The 26,307-nt window shown below is 54.0% G+C and overlaps 1 protein-coding gene across 1 annotated transcript in view; it reads right to left on the minus strand.

The window, feature by feature from the left end:
* PLEKHD1 (pleckstrin homology and coiled-coil domain containing D1) overlaps positions 1-26,307 on the minus strand; it is a 30,572-nt gene that overhangs the window by 2,177 nt on the left and 2,088 nt on the right. The window contains exons 2-11 of the mRNA XM_077767099.1: positions 16,277-16,370; positions 15,619-15,708; positions 15,311-15,387; positions 14,416-14,507; positions 13,394-13,446; positions 4,984-5,078; positions 3,324-3,417; positions 1,504-1,682; positions 833-965; positions 325-469 (exon numbers count right to left, since the gene is read on the minus strand). Coding sequence (XP_077623225.1) covers positions 325-469; positions 833-965; positions 1,504-1,682; positions 3,324-3,417; positions 4,984-5,078; positions 13,394-13,446; positions 14,416-14,507; positions 15,311-15,387; positions 15,619-15,708; positions 16,277-16,370 — 1,052 coding nt within the window. The remainder of the gene's footprint in view (positions 1-324; positions 470-832; positions 966-1,503; positions 1,683-3,323; positions 3,418-4,983; positions 5,079-13,393; positions 13,447-14,415; positions 14,508-15,310; positions 15,388-15,618; positions 15,709-16,276; positions 16,371-26,307) is intronic.

Genomic DNA, 26,307 nt, shown 5'->3' on the forward strand with positions numbered 1-26,307 from the left:
CACCCACCAGCAGCCCCCAGCCAAGGGGCGGGACCCCGCGCCCCGCCCCGCCCCGCCCCGCCGCCAGCGGGAAATACGCCCACCGGGCACAGCCCCCTGACGAAGGGGCGGGACTCCGCGCCACGCCCCACCCCGAGGCTACAGCCCAGAGGAAGCCGCGCTGGAGACCAGCAGGCGGCGGGAGTCTGGGGAAGAAACTCCGTCCCAATCCGTGGATCACCCAACGCACACAGGCCCCGTCCCCGTCCCGGGCTCCGCCGGGTCTGCACTCCCGCAGAGGCTGAGCCCTAGGGCTGGGGGCTGGCCTCCGGGGCCGGGGCTTACTTTTCAGATGGCTCACGTCTGCCCGCATCCTCTCCTCCTTTTCCTTGTTCCGCACCTTGGAGTTAAGCCCTTGTTCCAGACTCCTCAAGGCCCCCTCTGCCTCCCGCAGACGCCTCTCCAGGTCCATGCGGACCTTCACCTCAGCCTGTGGGGAGAGGGAAGAGAGAACTGCGGTCCTGGGGAGCAGCTGCCATCACCCTGGACTCTCCCCTGATCACCCCTGGCTCAAGAGGGCTTTCTGGCCTCCGGACTCGGATGGAAGTTAGCATATCTTGCCTTGCGTCTTGCGCCCTTGACCAGGTGGCCTGGACTCGGCCCCTGCACCTGGCCAGTGTCTACCAATGATGCTTTCCACCCAAGCAGCAGGCTCACTGCTTCCCCAAATGGTGGCTCCATCGCCCGCCCCTGGCGAGTCAGGTTGGCAGAGATCATTCAGGTAGCTGCCCGGTAAGGGATGTGAGGGAAGGTCCACCAGCACAGGCTGCCCCCAGCAGGCCCAGGCCAGCACCTTGAGCTCCCGCTCGGCCTGCTGCTTCTCTGCCGTCAGCTCCTGCAGCGAGTTCTGGAGCGCCTGGGACTGGCTCGAATAGAACTCGCGCTCCTCCTCCAGGGCCCGAGAGCGCTCTTCGTTCTCCTTCATCCTGCTCGGGCAGAAGAGGTGCTCACTGGCCAACGGGCCTTACCAGTGGGAGGGCAGCCCCTCCTGGAGACCTCTCTGGAGAAACCATGAGACCCAGAACTTTCTGGGTTCTGTCACCCAGTGGATGAGAGGGGGTGGTGTGGTAGGTGAAGAGAGCCCCCCACCCCACCCCCCGTCTGAAGACTGGAGTCTTGGGTCCAGGTCTTGCTAGTTCTGTGACCTCAGGAAAGTCCTATAAACCCTCCGAGGCTCAGTTTCCTCATTTGTACAAAGGGGTCTCAAGGACTTGCCCCGCCTGCCACAAGCATTGTGAGACCAACCTAATGACTGTCTGTATGGTTCATCAGTGCAAGAAATAAGGATCAAGTTGGCTCTAGATAGCCAAAGTTTTTTTCCCCATTTGCCTGGTGGGGAAACTGAGTCCTAGGCAAAAGGAAGTAAGTGACCTGTCTGGTCAATGGCAGCTAGAACCCAAGACTCTGGATGTGAAGTTCAAGAAAAGTGATCAAACTGGACTCAGGGGTTGAAGGTCCCCTTACCGCTTCTCAGCCAGGAGCTTCTCCTCCAAGAGCTGCTGCATCTTCTCTTCTATCTGCCTCAGGTTGCTATGAAGACCCCCATTGGGAGGGGGCTGCTCGCTCTGATTGGCCAGGGTATGCAGCTGGTTCTCATTCTCCTCCAGCATTGCCAGGGTTTTCTTCTTCTCTATGGAGAGTTCCTGGCATGGAGGGATGGAAGAAGAGAAAGCGCCTAGTTTGGGTTTTCCAACATGGCTGCCCTCACCTGCCTTTCAGTTTCAAGGAATGATGCCCTCATTCCTTCTATAAGAGACACCTGAAATCTCTTCCTCCTTCCCTGGAGGTAAAAGGCTGACCAAGATCACCTTCCTCCTTCCTTCGAAGGTTACTCCTCCTTCGAAGGACTCAGGGAGGAGCCCAATGCAGCTTCCAGTGGAAGTGGTACCTAGTAAAACCAGGGTCCAAGGGCACCATGGTCTTCTGGGGTCTTTACTCCTCCAGGGCTGAGTGAGGGAGTGTGTTGGCCTCATATGAAAAACACTCAAAAGATGTAGATGTCCTCCCCAGTTATCAGGCTGGGGTCTTGCATTACCCAGAAATTCTAGAGTTGAAAGTCTCCATGAGAACCATCTCTCATGATGTGAGATGGAAGGATAAACAAGTAAAGGCAGCACAGACTAAGCCTCCAGTCAGTGGAGAGAGAATAGAAACCCTTGCAGCCCTCAAGGCAATTCATGAATTCAGTAAACATTAGTGATCTGCCAGCCTCCCGCTAGGGGCTGGGCTGGCCTGGGAGACACCTGAAGACCCAGTCTAGCGAAGTTCACTGTTTGGAAAACACAACCTATAACAGACATGCAAAGGGCTGCCAGGGCCTAGAGCTCACAGCAAACCCTTGCCTAGAAGAGTCAGGAAAGCTTGGCTCTGGTTCTGTTGGAGTTGAGTCTTCGTAGGACGGATGAGGTCTCCAGGCAGAGAAGAGGTGAAAGAACATTCTGTGTAGAAGGAATCTCAAGGGCAAAAATGGAGAGTCTGGGGGCACCTGGGTGGCTCAGTCGGTTAAGCGTCCGACTTCGGCTCAGGTCATGATCTCATGGTTTGTGGGTTTGAGATCCACATCGGGCTCTGTGATGACAGCTAGCTCAGAGCCTGGAGCCTTTTTCAGATTCTGTATCTCCTTCTCTCTCTGACCCTTCCCTGTTCATGCTGTCTCTGTCTCTGTTTCTGTCTCTCTCTCTCTCTCAGAAAAAAAACAACAACAACATAAAAAAATGGAGAGTCTGAGAGGTTGGCCTCATCTGGGCACATGAGCTCAGGGGTTTGGAGTAGGGGTCAGGGGCAGAGGGGCAACTCAGGAGAAGTCGGAGAGGAGGGGCTGGGAAACAGTTTGCACTTTGTCCTTGACACTTGCCACCACCTCTCTCCACCTCACAGTTTCTGGGGTATCAAATGCAGGGCACATACAGTTGATTTCCCTTCATGCTCAATTTCACCCAGTAACAGCTAAGTGAAGGAGCCACCAGAAGGAAGTGGGTGGTCCTGCCACCCACCCTAATCAGTCCTCCATGTGGTATAAAAATATAAACACTGCAGAAGGTGGATTTCCCAAGGGCACAGTCATAGAAAGGCAAACTTGAATTTGCTCCCCTGGCTCCTGCTTCAGGCCTCCCGTGCTCTCTGGTCCACAGAGAAGAGACCTTTTAGATCAGCACCCCATCGTGCTCCGTTCTCCTTTAGGAGAAGGAGAACCCTCTGGGGGAAGTGCTATTGGCAAAACAGTATCACGTGGCCCGACCAACCAGCCTGCCTCCAGGTCCACCAGCCCGTCAGCGGCCCCTCACCTCCAGCGTCTGCTGCAAGGACTCCGTAAGGTGCCTCAGCTCCTTTTTCTCTTGCTCCACACCCTTGAGGCATCTTGCAGTCAGTTCTAGCTCCCTGTGGGGACAGAGGGCTGGGTATGGCAGTGCCCACCCCTCCCAATCCCCTCCGCACACAGAAATGCTTCTGCTTCGCCTCCCGACATGGCTCGGAGGGGTCCTTGGAAGGCCAGCCCCTCTCTGCATGGCAGGGTCCTGATAGCAGCTGTAGGAACCCAGGGCTGAAAGAAGGAGATCCCAGCCAAGTGGGGTTGACGTCACGTGCTTCGGGCACACATGCATCTGTCACGTGGGATAAACCCAGGGGCAGCCCACAGGCAGAGAGAACCACTAGAGAAACAAAGGGGGGCCTGGTCCCACCTCCTTTCTTCCCTGGGCAGACCCTGCAAGTACCCCTACTCATTCTCACATGGCTGAGGCCCTTCTCTCGGGTGACAACCGCTTTGCTGCTTTCTTAACAAGCCTGGGCCACCTCAGGCCTTTACCCCTGGTTTCCCTTCCTCCTGCTTGAAATGCCTTTCCCTTTTCTCCGGCCCAATTTCCTAAACCTACCCATCCTCCAAGGCCCAGCTCGATCGAGCCCCTCTTCATGCCCCCAAGGATCACATGTGTACCTTAATTCCTATGACAGAGGGAGTCTGCCCTGTGCTCCCTAGCACCTGGCTATATATTACATAGCCAGGTAGCCAGGTGCCATATATATATATGAGAGAGAGATATATATGAGATATATATATATATGAGATATATGCCATATATGGCATGTATATATATTAACATGTTGATGTTTCCTGGGTGTCAGTCTGATTTTCCCAACAAGATGGTAAGATCCTGCATTGTAAGCTAAGAGGACTTATCCTCTATTTCAGTATCTGGCACAATTCTGGAGATAAGCAAGGTGCTTGGCCATTTAGTTGGTGAGATCCTCTGTGTTTCTCCCTCCCTGAAATACTTGTCTAATTAACTTCCTTTTATAAGGCTGTTGCGAGAAAAACCTTTGTGGGCTAACACTGATTATCAGTCGTGATGAGGAGGAGGAGGAGAAGGAAGAGGGTACCGCCGCCGAGGACATCCACCACCATCAACAGTACCCAGAGCTCTGGTCTCCAAATTCCTGGATACGCTGAATCGGAATGACCTGAAGAGGTTTTGGAAAATACGGATCTCTGGGCCCTACTTGCAAGAGATTCTAATCCTGTTACATGATTATAATGTGCAACTGGTTTGCAAACCACACGCAGGACTAAAGACCCCAAGGGACATCATCAGCCAGAACGTGACGGGACTGTGCAGGCGACACTGGGGTCTTCGCTCACAGCACCTCCAGACCGGCTTGTTCCCATCTGCCTCTGGAGAAGGGAGGCTTGACAGTGGCAAGAGGGGCTTGTGGCTTGGGGAGACGCCTATCTGCACCTGCCCGTGCCTCACGTCAGGTTCGTGTGAGGTCTACAGCTCCTTCTGGGCTGCCCCGAGGCCTGGAGCACTGGGAAGATAGACCCAAACCAAGTCATCGAGTAAGGAGACTCTCCTGGGTGAGCCCTCTCCAGGCCTGACGGGAAATGTGGGTTCTAATGCACTGCCCGACGCGCCCCTTCCTCCCGCCCCTTCTGGGCACCGCCACCACCTTTTGATCTGCTCCTGCTCCATTTTCAGCTCCTGCACCACCTCCTCAAACTGCTGCTTCTCGGCCTCCAGCACCTGGTTGAGGCGCTCAAGCTCCTGAAGAGAACCAGAGGGGAAGAGAAGGGTCACGGGCAGCAAAGGGCCCCTGAGGTCAGGGACCGTCCTTCCAGTCCAGGGGCCTCTATGGGATGTAGTACAGTCTGGGCTACAGGCTGGAGCAAACTGAGAGTTAAGTCCTAAGGAGCCCTGGTCCCACTCATTGACACACAGTCTCAACGAGCCCCCTATCTGCGTTGGGCTTGGCCTTTGCAGATACACTGAGCGTGCCGCAGGCAGGGTTTAGAAATGACCCCAACACCGTTGCCTGTGCCTGGAGGTGATGATAATTCTAGACATCTGCTCTGCTGGCCACTCCAGTCAATGGAGCCCCCTCAGGTCATCTAGCTGGCTCTCAAGCCCTAGAGGAACATGTGGTGGGTGCGCGTCTCCATTAAAGATTTTTTTTTTCATGTTTTATTTATTTCTGAGAGTGAGAGAGAGAGAGAGAGAGAGACAGTGTGAGCGGTGGAGGGTCAGAGAGAGAGAGAGATACAGAATCTGAAGCAGACTCCAGGCTCTGAGCTAGCTGTCAGCACAGAGCCCGATGCGGGGCTCAAACCCACGAACCGTGAGATCATGACCTGAGCCAAAGCCGGAGGCTTAACCGACTAAGCCACCCAGGCGCCCCTCCATTAAAGATTTCTAGAGTGACATCTGTCAAAGGTGGCAAAGAAAAGCCAGTCCCGACCCAGACGTCAGAAAATAAGGACTCTTTTATTCTCAAGGCATCTAGGAAGCAACCAGCCCAGGTGGGTCCAGCTTCCCCTATCCTCGGGCCGCAGGGAACAGGAGAGCCAGAAAGCCTAGGGCGGGCCCCAGGGCCAGACTAGTCCTGTGAGGAGTGCTGTGCTCTCCGAGGGTCCCGTTTTCCTGGGCTGCAAGGGGCAGCTGGGGTTGCAGGGTAGCCTTCAAGTGAGGCTTAGCTGGCAGCATTTTGGGGACGCCTGCTTTGCACCTCCACATTACACGCTGTGGGAGGATATTTCTAGCACCTCAGACGCCAGCAGGCCCTTGCCATGGCTCCAAGAACCAGACGGCGAAACTGACGCTCCTGAAAATAACACAGCAAAACAATCATTTGGCTTTTCCTCCCCTTCGTCCCCAGGCGGGCCCGGGTATAAGGGATAAAACGATTTTCCCACCTAAGTCAATAACTGCACGGCGTGCCAGGCAGCCCATATGCTGTGTGGCAGTCGGAGAACAGATACCCATGAATCAGAGCCCTCTACGGTCAAAGGCGCTTGAAAGCACTTCAGTCCTCACCAGACGCTTGAATCCTGGGACCAGTTTTCCGGCCAAGAGATGGCCCGGGCTCTGCTTGAATGGTTCTCGTGACAGGGAATTCACCCCCTCTTTAATAAGACAGACCATTTCATTCCAGAAAGACCTGATCAAACCTCTTCCTTCCGGGTCCAACTTCAGCACGGGCCCTCTCTCTGAAAGCTACAAAGACAAAACCATGGAGGAAGGACCGCAGATTTTGCCGAAGGCTTTCTGGGGCTCAGGTGAGAGGGCTGAATCTCACTTATGGAGCAAAACTTCCCTTCAAAACCCCTGTAACCACCTCCATCCTTTGCCCAGACTCTCTCCCTTTGGATCTTGCTGCCCTCAGTCACAGTGTCCCCTGAAGCTCTTCTCTTCAGCCACAAAGGCCAAATACCCCTAGCCAGCAAAGTTAAGAGCCAGTGAACAGCTCTTAGCAAAACGGAAGACTGGCAAAACCAAGGACACAGCCAACTTCTGGACCCCCTGAGCCCCTCAGGTCCACCGAGGAGAGGGGGCGGCCATTTCATCCACCTGTGCCATCTGAGCCCAAATCAGCTTCCTCATAACTTCCACCAGTGGGCCGACCTTCTCCCCTTAAAGCCACAGAAAAAGACTGATCATTTTTTCCTTCATGTGTTGGGGACAGTTTTCTGTCCCTAAGACTTCTCTCCTTCAAGCCAAATAATCCCTGTTCACCATGTGTCATCGCATTATTTCTAAATTCCCAATAAAAGCAATTATGCTTTTTTTTTAAAAAAAATGTTTTATTTATTTCTGAGAGAGAGAGAGAGAGACAGCGTCTGAAACAGGCTCCAGGCTCTGAGCTAGCTGTCAGTACAGAGCCTGACGTGAGGCTCGAACCCACGAACCGCGAGATCATGACCTGAGCCGAAGTCAGACGCCTAACTTACTGAGCCACCCAAGCGCCCCAGCAATTATGCTTTTGAAAAGAATGTAGGCTCCTGAATGATTGGGAAGACTAAATACCGTAGAGGTTCTTCCCAATTAATTTACAGGCTCAATATGATTCCAATAAAAACCCCAATGAGATTTTTTAAAAAATGGTCTCATTCATTCATGCATGCCACACATCGCTACTGAGTGTTTAATATGCACCAAGCTCCTGCCAGGCTCTGCATGGAGGATGTGAAGGTGAGCAAACCCAGACACGTCTCAGTTCCCATGGAGCTTACAGCTCAGGGCCAGAATCAAAAACTAAGAAAATAATCACCCGCGTGAGAGTATCATTACAAACCAAGGTGTGTGGAGTGCCGGATGGGGGCATAGTTCTTCAGAAAGCGGTCTTGGATGAGAAGCAGGAAGTGATCGGTTGGGGGAGCAAGAGATTTTTGAGCCAGAAGGTGAAGGTGGATAAGTAGCAAGAAGGGGAAAGAGCATTCCAGGAACAAGGGCCAGTACGTGCAAAGGCCCTTCGGAAAACTGCTGCCCTGAAACAACTAAGACAGGCCCACACGTCTGGGCCCACAGTGAGGGTGAACAGCGGGAGGGAGCTAGACCGCACAGCGCCTTGGGCCATGCTGAGGATTTTGGGGCTTTTTTTTCCCTGAGCAAGAACAAACAGTGAAGGTTTTGAGCAGGAAGTAGGGGAAGAAGACTGGGCAACCTAATCCAATTTCCATTTTAAACGATGACACCAGCTGCAGCGAGGACAAAAAGGATGAGGAGGGGCCAGGAGGGATACAGGGAAGCCGGGGGGAGGCCGCTGCATCGGTCCAGCAAGACCTAACAGTGGTGTGAGCTAGAGCGAGGCGGTGAGATGGAGAGAAGTGGCCACGCAGCTTCTAGAGCTTTTGGGGGCAATGCTAGCAGAACGTGGGGGTGGAGGGGGAAGGCTGAGACAGGGAGGACACGATGAGGCACGACTCTCGGGTTTCCAATCTGCACAAACAATGGGAGGAGGTGAATTCCCCGAGGTAGGGAGCGCTGGAGGAAGACATCGGCTCTGCTGGGGAAGGTCATGAATGGTCTTGGACACGATGAGTTTGCAGTACCTTTGAGACATTGGCTGGAGATGTGAAGCCAACGGTTGGATATAAGGGGCCGGAGCTCAGCAGAGAGAAGGGACTGCACCCGCCAAGGGGGAGATATTGGTACATACGTAGTAAATGAAGCTGGGGGTGTGGTCTAGGTGGTTTTGGATCTCATGCAGGGAGAAGAGGCGGTGTGGGAGGGACTCTCTGGGATGGGCAGTACCACCCAGTAGGGTTAATGAAAGGATAACACGGCTAATCCATGCAAACTGTCTGCAACATAGTAAGTGTTTACTAAATGATGGATAGTATTATGAATTGAAGATTGAAACTGTGTCATATCTATTTGAGAATAGACAGCAGTTCAAAGGAATGGAAAAGAGAATTCTGAAACAGAGTTTGTATATGATAATGACAATGACAGATAACATTCACTGTGAGTTTACTGTTCTAAGTACTTTACATGTGTCAACTCATTTAATCCTTATAACAGCCCCGAAAGCGGATAATATTTTCATCCTCATTTTATAGATGAGAAAAGCAGAGGTACGTAAAGGTCAAGTGACTTGTTCAAAGTCACACATGTTTTTATCTCTCTTGCCCACACTGTAGCTAGTCGGTGATGGAGGGACTCAAATATGGGCAGTGGGGCAGAGCGAGATGGAAATGTCCACCTACTGCTGCTGAGAGCGAAAACTGGTACAAAATTTCTGGAGAGCAATATGTCAATATGCATCAGGAGTCTTAAAAGTTCTTGCCCAGACTCAGTGATTTCACCCATAGGAATCTCTCCTAAACAATTAGATAGTAGGCCAAGATTCCTGTGTACAGAGATGTTCACTGTGGCATAATTTATAATAGTGATGAAGCCTTGGGGCGCCTGGGTGGCTCAGTCAGTAAAGCATCTGATTTCAGCTCAGGTCATGATCTCACGATTTGCGATTTGAGCCCCACATCAGGCTCTGCGCTGACAATTCAGATCTGCTTGGGATTCTCTTTCTTTCCCTCTCTCTGCACCTACCCCACTCCGTGCTTTCTCTCTTTCAAGATAAATAAATAAATAAACTTATACAAGTAAAATCATCATCATCATCATCATCATCATCATCATCAAAGAAAAGAGCCTAGATGTCCAAAAAACAGTAGATGAGTTAAATGAAACACCACATAGGATGAATCAGTATATGGTCATCAAAACTGATGTTTTCAAAGAATGTTGAATGACATGAAAAATTGCTGAAGGTACAAATGCTAATGAAGGTATAATGAAAAAGCAGTCCATAAAATGAAATATCTGCTGTGATCCTATTATGTTTAAAATATAGGGGCGTCTGGTGGCTGAGTTGGTTAAGCATCCAACTTTGGCTTAGTTCATGATCTTGCGGTTCATAAGTTTGAGCCCCACATCGGGCTCTGTGCTGACAGCTCAGAGCCTGGAGCCTGCTTCAGATTTTGTGTGTGTCTCTCTCTTCTCCTGCCCTGCTTGTGCTCTCTCTCTCAAAAATAAACATAAAAAAATAAAAAAATATATATAAGAATAATATATTTCTCCAAAGCCTGAAGAAAAACACCAAGATGTCGGCAGCAATTGTGTCAATGGTGAGGTTAAGAATAAAGCTTGTTTTCCAGGTGTTCTGCAAAGAGCATGATTTCCACCATTAATATTTAAAAAAAAAAAAAAGCTACCTATGAATGAGGACAAAGAAAATCTTCTTTCCGGTCGCTCACTTCTTTTCTACCTTTCAATTTCCCTGTACGACTCTCAGCTAAAACTGATGTCCAGGTGGAGCCTTAGAAGACTGCTGCTCGCAGGACCTGCAAACCTGAAGCAGCCAGAACTTTGTGTTCCCGCAGCCAAGGTGGGATAAGAGTTCGTGGCAACCCTGCCGTAGGTTGAGGTCTATGGAACTGTGCAGCTAAAGCCTCTTCCCATCATCGTGCTTATTCTTCTGATACCTGGGCCTGATGTAAGTTGCGGGAGTACAGGGTTGGAAAGAAGTCTCTAGAAGGCAGATTCCAGCTCAACGAAAGGAAGAGTTTTTGAACCACAGAATGACAAGGCAAAGAACACCTCCATAGGTCATGAGTCGCCCATCACAGAAGCAGAATAACATCCATCAGGGAGGTGAGCAAGAGCCTCCCCTTGAAGTGAGAGCTCCTTCCCAACACTGAGAATCTGTGTTCTGACCAAGAGCAGACTGGGTGGCAAGACGCTTGCCTAATGGGCCCTGGGCACTTCTGATTTCCTAGGTGCCTTCCCACAGACAAGGCTGAGCTCTCTGAGTTCAGGCGAAGAAGGAAAGGTAGACAGGCTGCCCTCCTCCAGGGGATCAGAGATGAGGCCACAAGAAGCCAGCGACACTTGAGGGACCTGCGCTCAAGGAAGGGCATAGCTTTCTGGCCCCGGGGCAGATGAGCCCAGGGAGGCTCACCCTATGCTCCATGCTCATGCCTCCAGAGTCCCAGGTCCTCCCTCCCAACATGGAGCCGCATCGCTGCACCGCGCACATGTGCGTGGGCTTGCCCATCCACAAGGCACTCTGCTGCCTTTTATTTCATTGAGCCTCACAGCGACCCAGGAACTAGGCAGGCACAGCCATCAGCTCTCATCAGAGCATCACAGATAGAGCAACTGAAGCCCAGAGGGGTCAACTTACCCAAGGCCACACAGTCAGTGATGGAGTTGGGACTCAGGTATGAGTCTCCTGGTTCCAGACCCTGAATCTTCCTTGAGGCCAGGCTGCCTCTCAAAGACCAGAGAACCTTCATCTTAGCACTGGGCTGTTGTACCCGAGGCCTTTCTAAGTGGCCCAAGGCACACCCAGACCACCTCTGAGCCTGGCAGTGGAGAGTGGGAAGATGCAGGGGACAGGCAAAACCATCATACAGATGAGCGAGTTAGGGAAGGAGTGATTTCCGTTCCTGATCTACAGCACGCAGCACACGCGGGAATACGGGCCTGGGCACAGCCCTTTCCCCTCTTGCCTGCTCACGGCAGCCTTCGCGGTGGGAATCAGCTGGGCCTGAATGAGCCTCACGCAGATCCTGTACCACAAAACTGGGGAGTTCACATTGACAGGCCTGGCTCCTTCAACCTGCTACGGCTTTAAGTGAGGCCTGTGTGCGGCGGGTCTCGGCTGTCCTCATTTCCTGGCTAAAGACCTAGATAGAGTGTCTAAATTTTCCTCCGGCTGATGGCTGCCCCAGATTTAGCCTCTCTGATGGATAAGTCTGTCTCTCTCCCTGCCAGTGGCTGTGTCTGTCACTCCATCCCATCCCCTGGCTTCCTCAATTACCTGTCTTTGAGTTGCTGACAACCCACCGGAAAGCTCCCTTGTCAAGATGACAGAACTGTGTGGAGAAAATGCCATGACTCACATGTGGGGCCTAGATGACAGCGTGGAGGCATGGAGGCCCAAACGCCGCCAGGCGCCAGGAGGCTCAGTGCCGTCACGGCGCCAAGCCTCAAATCCGTGTAACCCTAGTGCAGATCCTCAATGGCTTTTGGGTTTTGCTTTTGTTTCGGTTTGGCTTTTCCTGTTGTTAAATGACAGAATGAGTCTGAAGTCCAGCTGGAAGAATCAATGGGCAAGAATATCTGATGAAAGTTTGAAGAAGGACATTGAGGATGGATTGTTCTACTGCATGAAAATCAAGATGTAACATGAAATTACAAGAATCAAAAATGTTCTGCTAACATGTATCGAGCACTCATCCTGGGCCAGGTGCTGTCCCGGGCCCTGGGGGTATCTGGGGTGCTGCAGAGACAGGAGGCTTCTTGACGGTAGGGCCCGTCTCAGAGCCTGGTGAGGGGAGGGGGGTCAGGAAAGGTGGTTTGCGGGAGAAAAGTCACAGAGGCAGGCGCTGAGCCGAGAGGCTGATGGGCGCAGCCCTATGGGCATAAGGAAAAGCAACTGGGCAAAGAGAAGTGGGCTGACTCAGGCACTCCTGTGGGCAAGCCACTCTGTAGCCCCGGGCCTCAGGCAGTGCATGCACAGGATGGGCTCATCATGAATAAATTACACGATCGTGACACTAACACAGATATTCACTGAGCACCTACTATGTGCCATGCACTTTATATATAACATCTCCTTTAATCTTCACAACATCTTAATAAGATGGGTTCCATTATCTCCATTTTTCACTTAAGAATATTGTTCTTCAGGGGTGCTTGGGTGACTCAGTCGGTTAAGCAGCCGACTCCTGGTTTTGGCTCAGGTCATGAACTTACAGTTCATGCGTTTGAGCCCTGCATTGGGCTCTGCGGTGACAGCGTGGAGCCTGCTTGGGATTCTCTCTCTCCCTCTTTTTCTGCCCCTCCCCTGCTCTTGTTCTCTCTGTCTCTCTCAAAATAAATAAGTAAATAAACTTAAAAAGAAAGAATATGGATGTCCAGAGAGGTTAGGTAAGTTGTCCAAGGTCACACAGCTAGAAGTGTTGAAGGTCACATACAAACAGAGGCAGCCTGGCTCCAAGTCTGCAGTGCTAACCACTACCTTCCTGTGCCCTTCAGGGATGCTGATGACACTTTGGAAACAGGCAAGGCCCAATGCCGCGTGGAGATTCCAGGTGAAGTGGACTTCAGCGGCTCCCCACTGCAGGCTGCCTCAGGCCAATGTGCAGCCTTCTTGGAACTTACGTTGTCATTTAGAGGATGAAGGAACCCCTGAAATCACCCAACCCAATCACTCTTGTGGTGCAGAAGTCCCTCCACAGATAGTAGAGGTCATCTCAGCCTCCTGTAAAGATCACCAGTGACGGGCAGCTCACTACCTATGATACAGCTTACACAATTTGGGGATGGCTTTCTCTAGAACATGGTCACCCACCCTTTTAACTTTTGTCCCTGGGGACTGGCAAGAAGAAACGCACTCTGTCAAGAAGCCACCTCACGGTGTCCCTGCTCTGCCTGTCTGACTTCCCAGAGAGTTCTCTGGGTGCCATGCTCCCCTACATGCCAGGAACACCAGCCAGTACACCTTGGCTGTCAAGGGCCCCCAGAGCGAGGCGCGGGGGAAGGGCAGCGACTCTGAGTGACCTCAGTGCGCCTACCTCTCTCTGCTCCCTCTGAAGGCAGAGCTCTTCGGTCTCCTCCATCAGTTTGTCTGCAAAGCAAGCACGCTCACTCTCACGGAAAGCTCAGTCCAGCTCCGGCCTGGAGGGGGCCAGGGCCTTCCAGGAACCTCCTTCACTTCTAGGATCTCCCAGGGAAATGGGTTGTCACGTCCAGGCTGGCCAGCGGGCAGAGCCAGCTCCTGGGGGTAGAAGCTGACATGCTGGCCACAGCTGCGACCTTCCTCTCTGGTCCCCATCCCCACTTTGTGCGCTCCCAGGACAGCCATGGCTTCATCTTCAGAAGCTCGGGTGGGTGCTGTATATTGTGCTGCTCCCCTGACTAGTGTCTGGAGGATGGTGGCGGAGGGGACAGCAGGTCCTGGGGGCACAGGGGTGTCTGAAGCAGAAGCCAGTGCCGAGGCCCTGAGTGTCTAAAGAGGCAGCAGGGGAGAGGATCCCAGGCAGAGGGGTCAACCCCCCAGTCTAACCTTCTTCTTTCCCAAACAGAGCATGCTTGCCAGCCAGTCAGGGGTGCAGGGGCCTGGCACCCTGCAGTCAGGCTGAAAGTGGGCCAAGGGGGTGGAAGTTGGGGGCAAATCCAGGACCTGGGGACCCAGGGCAGAACAACATCAACTCCACGTATGGGGCCCGTACCGTGTGTCTGACACAGTGCTTACAGGCACGTTCTCATTTCCCCAGATCCCCGGGTCCCACCCCCCAAACTTGGGGACTATTCTTGTCTCCCTTTTAAGGATGGGGAAATTGAGGCTTACAGAGGCTATGCTGCCTGGAGATACACAGCTGAGTGACAAGTGACAAGGCAGGCCCAGAGGTCCTCCTGCCGGGCTGGCCAAAAGGACACGGGTTACACCGTAAAAGCCTCTGTCTATAGCTCCTGGGAGCCTGCTGAGCCCCGCCCCGGCTCCCCTCCTCCGTCCTCTGCCAAGCCCCAGCTGTAACCCCTGGTCCTGAAGCACCACCTAGGGAGCCTCAGTTTCCCATCCATCCCTCCAGCCAACCTAAATACTCCTGCTTCTCCTTGGCCAGCTGCAGCCCCTGGGCCTCCAGGCTTTTGATCATGGCTTCTCCCAGCTGGGCATTCTTCCAAGTCCTGGGGAGGGAGGGCAGATGAGACAGAGGAGAGAAGAAGAAACACAAAATCATTACAACAGAAGGAGAGGGGAGAAGGAGACTGTGCGTGGTTTGTACTCGCCCATCGTGTCTCCTCCAGAGCCACAGCCCCATTCGCTGTAGCTCTGGGCGTGCCACCAGCATCGATCAGTCTCAGTCCCCGGAGGCCGGCCCAGCCTGCAAAGTGGGCCGCCAAGGACTGGGCCAGCAGCTTCGGAGCAGAGAAGCGACTGCTTCCCAGGCTGCTTTCTACACCACTGCATGCCACTACCCGGCACCAGGCCTGGCGGGGGTGCTCTCGGTGTTACTTGCTGAACTAAAAGCACAAATAGGCAGGTGCCGGAATAGAGGTTTCCACGTAAATGGGGCGTGTTGGGCTGGAGGTTTCTATGATCCGGACTCTGATTTACAAAGCACTAGCTCCAACCTGTGCTAGGATTCCCTGTGGGCCCTGGGGAGGTGAGATGGGTGTCAGGAGGCAGTGTCCTCCTAGTGATGCTGGATTTGCTCCCGAGAGTTGGAGACAAGTGCTGTCTATGTCTGCCATCTGCAACTCCAGACAAGCAAAGCTCATGTGCTCTGAGCCCACGGACCAGACCTCTAAACCTGGCCTGTCCTCTTTTGCCCACTCTAACCAACTCCCACAGCCCTGTTCTCAAGGAAGCCTGGACATTTTTCTCCCTCACCCTGCGCTTTTATGGAGTCCTGAGTGCCCATTAGGTGATCAGGGTGTGCCCAGCCCATAACCATTCCCAGCCGCCCCCCCGCCCCATGCGCACTTACACCTTCCCGGACTCCTGCAGCATCTCCAGCCACTGGGTCTGCTCAAACTCGGACTCAGCAGCCAGCAAGATGTTTCCCTGCCAAGAAGAGAAGCCACTACCAGAGAGGAGCCCACTCTCGGGGTGCCAGAGGCCACCCACAGGGCTCTCCGGGCTCAGCTCTGCTCCTCTGTTCTCCAGCCCACTTCTCTATGGCCCTGACACCCTCCCAGGCCAGGCCACTGGAGGGTTCCCCCCAGGGAGCCCTGAGGTCCCCAGAGAAGCTGGTCTGCCCTCCTGAGTCCCGGTCGAGAGGAGAGCTTTACTCACATGGAAGTCCTGGTGGGAGATTTTCATGGCATAGGGCATGCTGGGCTCTTCCTTGGCCTCTACCAGGCAGCCTCCCAGGGGGATGACTCCCTGAGGAAGAACCAGAACTGGCAGCCCCCACCCCGCCCAGGTCACTCAAGGCCTCTGGGAGCCCTCAGCCAAAGCCAGGTCCTGCCAAGGGCCCCAGGCTGGGAGCCAGACCAGAACTGACTCCTAGAAGGAAGAGGAAGGGCTGAAGGCAGCTGGGTGGCTCAGTCGGTTAAGCGACCGACTTCAGCTCAGGTCATGATCTCATGGTTCGTGGGTTCAAGCCCCACGTCAAGCTCTGTGCTGAAAGCTCAGAGCCTGGAGCCTGCTTTGGATTCTCTGTCTCCCTCTCTCTGTGGCCCTCCCCGCTCATGCTCTGTCTCTGTCTTTCTTAAGAATAAATAAAAAAACATTAAAAAAAAAAAAAAAGGAAGAGGAAGGGCTGGGGCAGGCTCCGGGGCCCAGGAAGAGTCATGGGGGCAGGCGTCTGTGCCCCAAGCAGGATTCATTCTCCGGACTCTCTGCTAGACCAGAGCAAGAAAAGAGACTGTCTTCTACCCTCGCAGGACCCCCTCTCCCATTGTTCCCGTGGGGCCCTACCCACTGTGGCCCTGGAGAGAGGCTGCCTCACCTTAGGGTGTATATTGAAGTACTTATTGGTTTCAAAGTTCTTTTTTTCGCTCTCAGAGTAGTAAAGAAGAAAGCTCTCTTTGATGATGAAAAACCTAGAGTGGGTGGTGGGGAAGGGGCCACAAGGAGGAAAAGGGTGAGGTTTTCTGGGACAGCAAGAAGGCTTTGGGGGCCCAGCACTCACATGGAGAGCCCTCCTTCTCACCAGCTCGTGTTCCACATCTGGCCAAAGGCCCTTGCTGGCCAGTCACCCACCGCTATCGGCAGCCTGACCGTCGCACCAGCGGGCAGCTGGACTGGGAAGCCCACAGTTGCCCCCCAGGTCCGGCTGCCTCTGTCGGGCCACACCACCACCCTCGGCACAGGAGGGCATCTGTAGCCCTTCCCCTGGGGTACCTGCCTCCCCTGGGCCATTACCTCTAGTCCCTTAGGGTCCGCCCCAGGAGAAGGGGGAGAAGGAAGAGAAGAAAGCTTTCCCACCGTATCTGCCCTTCAGCCTCTATGCCCTAGGAGAGCACAGAGCCTAGAAGCACCCCCACCCCGGTCTCCTCTAAGAGACTGTGCATGATCCAGGATGGGCCTTCTGACAAGGATCGTGAAACTGACAATTGAACAGAATGTGCGCACCGTGCGCACTTCCGGCGAGGGCAGGCCTGCAGCCTCCGTGTGACGCCGGCATTCCCTTTCATCCGCATGCTCCATGGCCTCCTCCTGGGACTCAACTGTAACTTAGGACTTCTGGGACCGGGTGCTTTCTGAATGCTATGGAGGTGACCGCCTGATGCCAACGTGCAGAGTGCCTCGACCCACCCTGGGGGCTCACATGGGACTGATGATCGGGCTGACCAGAAGGAGACACCAAGTACCCTCCGGGAAGAGATCCAACCGGGCCTCCAAACCCTGAGGCTCAGGGACCATCAGGGTGGCCGGCCCCTTGCTCCCAAGGTCCCCGTGAGCACTGCTGTTACAGCGGCGGGATCAGTGGAGCTGGAAGCGATGGGCGCCGGGGCCACGCAGCTGGGCTGGCAGGAGGCTGCAGGGTGACGCTCTTGCCTGCTCTGCATGCAGTGACATCGTGTTGGGAGCTTGATATCAGTCACACCACGAAAATCATCAACTGCTACACACAGGGCTCCACTCCACCCCTGAGAGAGCCACCCCTCTTGTGAAGGCTAGGAAAATTGCCGGAGGTATCAGGAGGTCAGTGAATCTCTGAAGGTCCACCAGCCATGGGATCTTTCCTGAGGGAGAGAGGAGGGTCCTCAGGACAGCCCACAGCTGCCACCTCACCCTCCCAGGAAAGAGCAGCTCAGCTGTGTGTTCTCGCACGAGCCTCACACCAATCCTTGTTCTTTATCTGCACCGGCCCTCCCCCCCGGCCGAGCCAGCCCAGCCAGGGAGCTGCGGACTTCCTGCTCACGCCAGCTCTTCCCCCGGGCCTCTCTGCCCCTGAGGGAGAACACATAAATACCACCCTCTGCGGAGCCATTCTGGGCCGGCCAGCGCCTGACCCCTGCCTACCTGCTCAGCTTTCCCACCACTTCCGCCCTTCAGCCTCTCCGTCCTGAGCCAGTACTGAACTCGCCACCCCCACCCCACTACATGGTGCATGGTCCTGCGAAGGACATGGTGCAGTTCTCCCTGGAAAGCCCTCCCTGTCACTTTTCATGCGGCTGGCCCCTTCCTTGCTGACCAGCCCAGCCTACAGTGCCATCTGAGCTCTCCCTGCGCTCACTGACTGGATGGTGCGCTTGGCACCCGGCACCAGTATAGCCATGTATTCTTCTTGTCCTGAGGAGATGCTGGGCTCCTGGGGGGCAGGGCCATGCCCCCTGTGACCCATGGGCCAAGGGAGATGCCCTCTGCCTGTTTCAAAGAACTTCACAAAGTAGTTAAGAGCGTACCCTCTGGCATCAGACAGATCTGCCATTTCCTAGCTGAGGGGCATTAGCAGGTAAGCTCACCTCTCTGAGCCTCAGGTTATTTACCTGTGCAATGGGGATGGTAACACCGACTTCATCTGTTATTCTGAGGATGCAGTGAGGTTCTGCCCATCATTCTGCCAGTTGCCGGAGGGCTCAGGACAGGGCTGAGTGAGCCTTCCCATGCTCTGACTAGGCATCGCCTTCAGGAAAGTGCGAGACACACCAGCACAGGGCTGCCTCCTGGGGCTCTCCTCCCCTCCTGCCAACGGCTTCTGAAATACTGCTATGGACTGAACTGTGTTCCTTAAAACGCATATGTTGAAGCCCTAACCCACAATGTGACTGTATCTGGAGACAAGATCTTCGGGAGGGAATGAAGGTTAAGTGAGGTCCACATAGTGGGGCCACAATGCAATAGGACTGTGGCCTCGGAAGAAGAGGCTTGTGTTCTCTCTGCCACACGTGGACACAGTGGGGAGGCAGCCGTCCGCAAGCCAGGAAGACAGTCCTTACCAGATTCTGATTGTGCTGCCACCTTGACCTCCAGCCTCCAGAACAGTGAGAACACACATTTCTGTAGTTTAACAGAACAGCTGAACAGTTTAGGAGACTATTTACCCCATCTGTGGTATTTTGTTATGGGAGCCCAACAAAGACAAGTACTTTCTTGTCTTCCTGATGCTTCTGGAGTCTCCTCCCCACCTGGGGGTAAAGCGTTGTGCCAGGGACTTGGTTGGGGAGGGGAGGGAAGGGAAGTGGCGGAGGTGATCACGTGACTCACAGGCAGGGAGAGAACAGGGGCACTGGAGTCAAACAATCCCCATCCCTCAAGCCATGGTCTCAGGCAAGCTCCCAGCCTTGCGGAGCCTCCCTTCCAAAGCTTCTGTATAAAATAAGGAGTGCAAACATCTGTCTCTTGCGGTCTCTGTGAAGATTTATTGCGGAGTTCCTACTCGGTGCCAGGCACTGTCCCTGGTGCTAGGGATAGAATTGTGGGCAAGAGAGACACAAATCACTGTCCCCATGGAGCTTATATTTGAGTATGTGTATCAGGGAAGCAGGCAGTAAATACATGAGAGGCCACATACCAGATGCCAATAAATGCAATGGAGGAAAATAAAGCAGGGTAAGTAATGGGGTACGGGGTGGGTGTGGGAGGTTTCAGGTTTCAATATTAAACAGGGTGGTCAGGGAGAGCCTGATAAGGAAGGTGACATTTGAAGAGAAGAAAGATGGGGGCGCCTGGGTGGCTTAGTTGGTTAAGCGTCCGACTTTCGCTTAGGTCATGATCTCGCGGTTCGTGGGTTCAAGCCCCGCATCGGGCTCTGTGCTGACTGCCAGCTCAGAGCCTGGAGCCTATTTCAGAGTCTGTATCTCCCTCTCTCTCTGACCCTCCCCTGCTCACGCTGTCTCTCACTCTCTCTCTCCTAGAAATAAATAAAAAATATTTTTAAAAAATGAAGAGAAGAAAGATGGTCCAGGAAGAGGAGCCACAAGCGCAAAGGTCCTGGGGTGGGAAGCGCGCCGGGCTCTGGAAGGAACTGCGAGGCTATGACGTGGCGCTAGCAGGAGCCAGGCGGAAAGCAGCAGGACCAGATCACCGGGAATCCCAAGGGCTCACACACCACGTGTGCCAGCCTGGCCTAGTTCCAGATGTTCTCAGCTTGGTTTGGGTGAGAGTTAGGGTCCAGGGGGAGGACCTGGCATGGACCTGGAGCAGGTGTGACTTCCTGGGTGGCAGGGATGAGTATTGCCCAACACAGGGCACATTTGGCGAGCATGCTTCCAGGCCCCCAAAGAGCCACCTTTACTCATAAACCTGTTTCAGTGACAGCCACTGCTCCAGCTGATGATTCTCAGCTTCCTCTCAGCAGCTGGGGGCCCAGGACCCGAGTGCCCCTGCACAGAAGGGCACCTCTTCTCCCGGTCTCTTTCTTCAAAGTCCCATTGCTCCCAGACACTCTCATTCTGACCGCAAGCCAGGGGCCATCCCCTTCTGTGCCCTACAAGTTGGCCGGCTGGGCAAGGGTGGGAGATAATCCCTGCTTATTTAGTGGTTCTCCTAAGCTGGCTCTCCTGCTAAGTGTTCTACATGTACCCGGGTATCTGATCTATGTAACAACCCTGGGCATGGCAGGACTTTTGCTCCCATTTTACAGATGAGGAAACTGAGGTGAAGTCATGCATACAAGGTCACATAGCTAGGGCAGAGGTGGGGCTGGGACTGGAGCCCGCAGACCACAGTCCCTGCTTCTCTTCTGCAGGTGGAACCGCTTCCCCATTCGTTCGTGCCAGCACCCAGGTGGGCAGGAAACCAATGGGCCAGGGGCAGTAGTTACCAAGGCTGGGGTCGCCGAGGGCCAGAGCTTTGCCACGGAGCAGCTGTGTGAAGGGGCAAGTCACCTGCTCTCTCGAGGCCTCAGGTCCCGGTGTGACTGAGGATAATAGTAGTAGCTGTATCTCTTAGGGTTGTTGGGATAATTGAATGAGTTTGTTCACACACAGGCTTAGGATATTGTGTGACACATGGTAAATATTCAATAAACATTTACTTTTATTACTGCTCGTATTTATTATTATTAGGTTCAGTGTCCGCTGGCCGCCTGCCCTCGCCTCCTTTCCCATGTGCACTCACAAGGCTCCTACTGGCTAGCCCGCTCCTGTCCTCCAAGCACTGGGCCCCTCCTCGACACCTCCGTGAGGCTGAAGTGCAGCCCAGAGGGTTTGAGTGTGGGCAGGGGTCTTTCAGGGCCGGATGCCTCCTCTCTCAGGCCCTAAAGAATAGTATTTTCTTAACATTTTTTAAAATGTTTGTTTAGTTTGAAGGCGAGAGGGCGTGAGCAGGGGAGGGGCAAAGAGAGAGGGAGACAGAGAATCTGAAGCAGGCTCCAGGCTCCAAGCTGTCAGCACAGAGCCGGATGCAGGGCTCGAACTCACAAGCTGTGAGATCATGACCTGAGCGAAGTTGGACACTTAACCGACTGAGCCTCCCGGGCGCCCCAAGAATAGTATTTTCACATCCAGCATGAGGAGCATTTGCAAGGTGCCATGACCCTCACTTCGCTAAGTGCTTCACTGACATTATCTTTCTCTTAAGTTAATTTATCTGAGAAAGCACGAGTGGGGGAAGGGCAGAGAGCGAGGAGAGAGTGAGAATCCCAAGCAGGCTCCCTCCCCACCATCAGCGTGGAGCCCAAAGCGGGGCTTGAACTCATAAACCAAACTGCGAGCTCATGACCTGAGCCAGAAGTCGAATGCCCAACCATCTGAGCCACCCAGGTGCTCCAGCATTATTTTTTTATATCTCTCACCGCAGCTCTAAGAGAGGGAGGTATTTGTGTTTCTGCATCCTGGTGAGGGAATGGAGACACAGGGAGATTAAGCAGCTAGTAAGAGGTGGACTTGGCACAGCTCTGTCCGCTGATGCGGCTCAGGCTCCCAGGCGCTGTGCTGTGACGCCCGGCCCTGCTCAGCACTAATATGGCCCTCCTGGTCACTCATCACCTGACACCGGCGGCCCTTCTGGAGCTCATTTCTGCCGAGAGACCGCAAGCTGTGGTCCACTCAGCGCAGCCAGCATTTGTGTATCACCTGGTACGGACAGGTACTAAGCTGGGCCCTGGGGCTTGTTGACTCCCTGCCCTTGAGTTGCTTAAAGTTGAATGCAGGACAAAGAAGGTAGAAGTCAATAATGAAAAAAAAAATAGCTAATCGAGCTCCTCCTTTGTGCCAGGCACCGTTCTGGTAACATCATTATGTGCGTTAACTCATTCCATCTTCACAGCAGCCAGGTGAGGTAACTGGAGCACAGAGAAGTTAAGGAATAGGCCCTAGATCACACAGCTGGTAAGTGGGGGAGCTGGGCTGATTACAAAGCAGCAGAGTACACTGCAGCATTGGAAGGCACTGAATACCCTGAGCCACTGGAAAGCACAAGGATACCCTGGGACGCCATAAAGCACGGGGATACGTGGTGACGTGCACGTTTGTATGGGGCACGGGAAGACGGCAGACCAGGGAGGAAGGAGACGGTTTGGCTGTCTAGCCAAGGGAATTCTCGGAGAGGAGGTGACATCTTGAGCAGGGTTTTGAAGAATGAACAGGAGTATCTTAGGAATCTGGGAGGAAGCCAAAGGTGGGGGGCAGGGGGTGCATTCCAGACAGAAGGAACAGCATATGTAAAGAACAGTGTGTTCAAGGTTATCAAAATATGTCTGGTCTTACCGGCAGATAAGTGCAAACAAGGTGGGCAGTGGTGTGGGGGGAGGAGCAGTAAGGGACCAGAGCAGGTGGGGCTGCTTCTTGCTGATGAGGGGAGCTGCCAGCTTAGGTGACAGGGTGGAGACAGGTGCCATCCAACACAGACAAGGGAACCCAGGAGGGATTTCCTAAGCTTTGCCTCCACCTTTTACTCCCGTCTTCAGTGCTCTGAATGCAACAAGGGCTCAGCAGAGCTTGCTGCTCAACTCTGGCCTCATGATCAGTCCAGCTGGAAATGAGAGAAGGAGCCACTTAGGCCCACATGTACTTGCTACGCTGGGCAGGTCCTGTTTAAGAAAGGGATCTCCTTTGCTGAGCTTATTCTTTGGAGAGGCCAAAGCCAAGTTTGGGAGCAGGGACTGGAAAGGGTCTTGGAGCACAGAGAGAAATTTGGAGTCAGGAGAAATCCTGGAGGGCTGTGGGGTGCGGGTTGATGGGGGGAGTGCAGAGGAGAGAGGACCCAGACAAGATGCGGGGAGTCTGAGTCCTACAGTGTCTAGAGACAGTGGTGAAGAATCCGTATTTCCGGTGATGGCAAGATGGGGTGGCTGAAAGGCTTGAGAGAACAGGCAGCCAGCACTCGCTGAGATAGCGTTCACACCTCTGTGATTTAAATGCCTCTTCCGCCTTTCTCATTGCCAAACCTTCTCAGCATAGTCTACCAGACTCACAGATACCGTGTGTGAGAGGCGGGTGTGGCCCCGTGGCCGTGGGGAAGGGTGGGAGAGAGACAGGGATGAGCGGAGGAGTTCGTGTAACAAGGACCGCCTACAGGGGACAGCACATTCCTCCATAAACAAGGACACAAGAGTTTAGGGCCTCGGTCGGAACACAGAAGCCCGGGAGCCGGTTTGGATTTCCTCAGGATAAAGTTAGCTCACTCTCAAGATGGCAGCGAGGGTCCAGGAAACGTGAGAGCCACCCCTGGGTGACATTTCCCACCAAGATGGATATCCAGCCTGGCTTCCCCTTCCTCCCCAGGCACAACCTTCCAGAATAGGACCAGCACCCAGTCTCCCTTATCCCTGCGCCTTTCAGGCACCGAGAACGAGTGTGGGTTTGGAGCCAGGAGAGTCCTGGAGCCGGGGAAGGACAGCTAATCAGAAGTGTCCTTTTCAGAAGTGATAGAAGGATGGTAGAAATGACACAGCCCCCAGGGTGTGACCCTTTTTGTTCGTTCTGGGTGGCCTGGTGTGCTCAGGGAGTGCTCATCCTGGCCTCGGCCACTTGTGTGGCATTGGGTCTGCGGCGGTAGGAATCCGCCCCGGGAAGGGCATGAGTGATGATAAGTTAGAGTGTATGCAGAGAGCATTGAGTCCAACAGAGTTTTAAAAAATGCTAGTGAAATTCTTCAGCTAATAGAGCAAAGACAAGGTTAATCTGTAAAACAGATAATAGTGCAGAGGCACTTGGAGCCCCAGCCCCTGCTCCCCACCCCTTTGCGCTACAGTCCAGGCATCTCTAGAGCCATCCACGGGACGCAGCTGAAACACCTCGATGCGATCCACCCCCCCTTTTGCAGAAGAGACATTGTTGGCCAGTGAGGTGACATGCTGTCGTGCCTAGACCTGGCCCACACAGCTGTCAGCGGCAGAGCTGGGACTGGAACTCAGAGCTCCTGCCTCTAACTGAGCCTAGGTTTACTTTCCGGCACAGCCAGAGCTACTCTCAAAGGAAATTGCTTTGTTATTTCCAGGTCTTTGACATAAGGTAGCTGAAGTGTCCTGCTTGAGGTCTGACACCCTATGCCACCCAAACAGGACATCAACAGCCTCTAGGGACCGCTCCTGGGGTTGGGGTGGGGGGTGGGGGGGGCGCATGGCTTGTTTGCATTGTTAACTCACTTAACTTCAGGAGGCTTAGTCCCAGAGGATCATCGTACGGACCGCAGAAGCCCGAATTAATGTTATTTCACTGTACGGCTGTGAGATTGTGCCCATCTCTTTAACCTAAGGACTCAGCAGAGCCTCGATGCCACCACCTCAAAAGGGGCAAGGGTAGTGCCTCTCTCTCTGGGGAGATCCCTCGGCTGCCAGCTTGCCACCTCCCGTCATGCTGTCCCACGGGAAGAAGTGCGGAGAACACAAGCTGATTATAAAAAGAGGAGTCTAGGGGCGCCTGGGTGGCTCAGTCGGTTGAGTGTCCGACTTCGGCTCAGGTCATAATATCACAGTCCATGGGTTCGAGCCCCACGTCAGGCTCTGTGCTGACAGCTCAGGGTCTGGAGCCTGCTTCAAATCCTGTCTCCCTCTCTGTCTGCCCCTACCCCACTAGGGCTCTGTCTCTCAAAAATAAATAAACATTAAAAAAATATAAAAACAAAAACAAAAATTAAAAGAGGAGTCTGTGTCCTCCTTCTAGCCGAGATAAAACAAGCAGAAATGCTACAGCTGTGTTCATGGGACACTCACACAGCCAGCTGTGCAGAATTCTCTGTGCGCCAGAAAGCGAGATAAAATCCCAGCATCACTGGAGGCTGAGGCTGGTGCATGGAGGTGACACGCGAGGCTCTTCCCCTCAGCCCTTGGGGACAGCTTGCTATTGCCATGCCACCTCTACGAAACAGTATATCAGGGTCACAGATGAAACTTCCAGATCCCAAATCCCTGTGGGAAGAAAGGCTCCCCAGGTTTTTTTGGCACAGTGACCACCATCTGCACAGATGACCTTTCTACACCTGGGCTGGTTATAACTTGAGATGTGGGAAATGTGGCACTTAGTGGACACTGTGATCTTAGCTCCCTGAGACACAGAGCCACCGATGTTCCGTGAGCAAGAGCGTGAGCTGCTGCTGGGCCGGGTTCAGGGCCCACTGGCCACCTCATGTTGGGGGTGGGGGGGAGCAGGGCCAGGGAGGAGTGTAGAAGCTGCAGGAATTGGCTGGGCCTTCCCGGACAGAGGCTGGGGAGAGACTGCACCCTGGGAAGGCTGGACTGCCTGAGGGACCCGCCCCACCTGGAGCTGAGGCTGGCTGAGGCGGAGATGCTCTCTGCGCCTTTCCTCCTTGTCTCTGAGCCACCAGTTCTCTGCCAACAGCCTCTGCATCTCCACGACTCCCAAACTAGGGAGGACGGAGCCATCAGTCTTACCCTTTAGGCACCTCTGCCAGCTATCTCTTATCATCTCTAACTAATGTTCTGATTCTTTCCCCTTTTGTTGAACAAAATGGGGGGGGAGGGAGGGGGAGGGCTTGAGGGGAGGGGGAAAGCTGAACCTTTAGCTCAAGGGCACCTTGAGCTTCCCACCCCAGGAAGGGCAAGGCTGCTCAGGCAGTAGGGTTTGGAGGCACTTGCCCCGAGATGGGCCCTGAGCAGGCCCTGAGCGGAAGAGGTTTTACAGAACCCAGCTGGCCACAGCCGGTTCCATCTCGCCCATCCGTTATTTATGCGGCTCAGCTCGGGAGGCTTTCCAGGCCCCCTCCCCTTAGCTGCCCCAGCTAGGGCATCGATCGCCCTAATGGCAAGGCTCTGCAGTGGCAGGGCTGGGCTGCCCCCTCCCCAAGGCTTCCTGTGGCCGCTCATTAACTGAAGTCCAGAGACTCCATTTCACAAATGGGGAACCGGGGCCCAGGAGGCCCTGCTGGGAAGCGGGAGGGGACTAAGCTTAGCATCATGCCTCCCCCACCCCAAATGACTGTTAGTTTTTTCCAGAGCCCCAGGGGAGGGAGAGTCTGTCCAGTGGCAGCCCCAGAATTCCTATCAAAGGAGGGAACAGAGGCGACAATCTCCCCAGAAGGGGGCTGGAGGACTTGACCTGAGCTGGCTTTGCAGAGCATGGACACTCTTCTGACAGCCTGGACGGTTTCTGAGTGGCTGCGGGCACTGCTGATGGAGAGTATCCAGTGGAG

Source organism: Crocuta crocuta, unplaced genomic scaffold (genome assembly GCF_008692635.1).
Source record: "Crocuta crocuta isolate KB4526 unplaced genomic scaffold, BGI_CrCroc_1.0 scaffold55, whole genome shotgun sequence".
Lineage (NCBI taxonomy): Eukaryota > Metazoa > Chordata > Mammalia > Carnivora > Hyaenidae > Crocuta > Crocuta crocuta.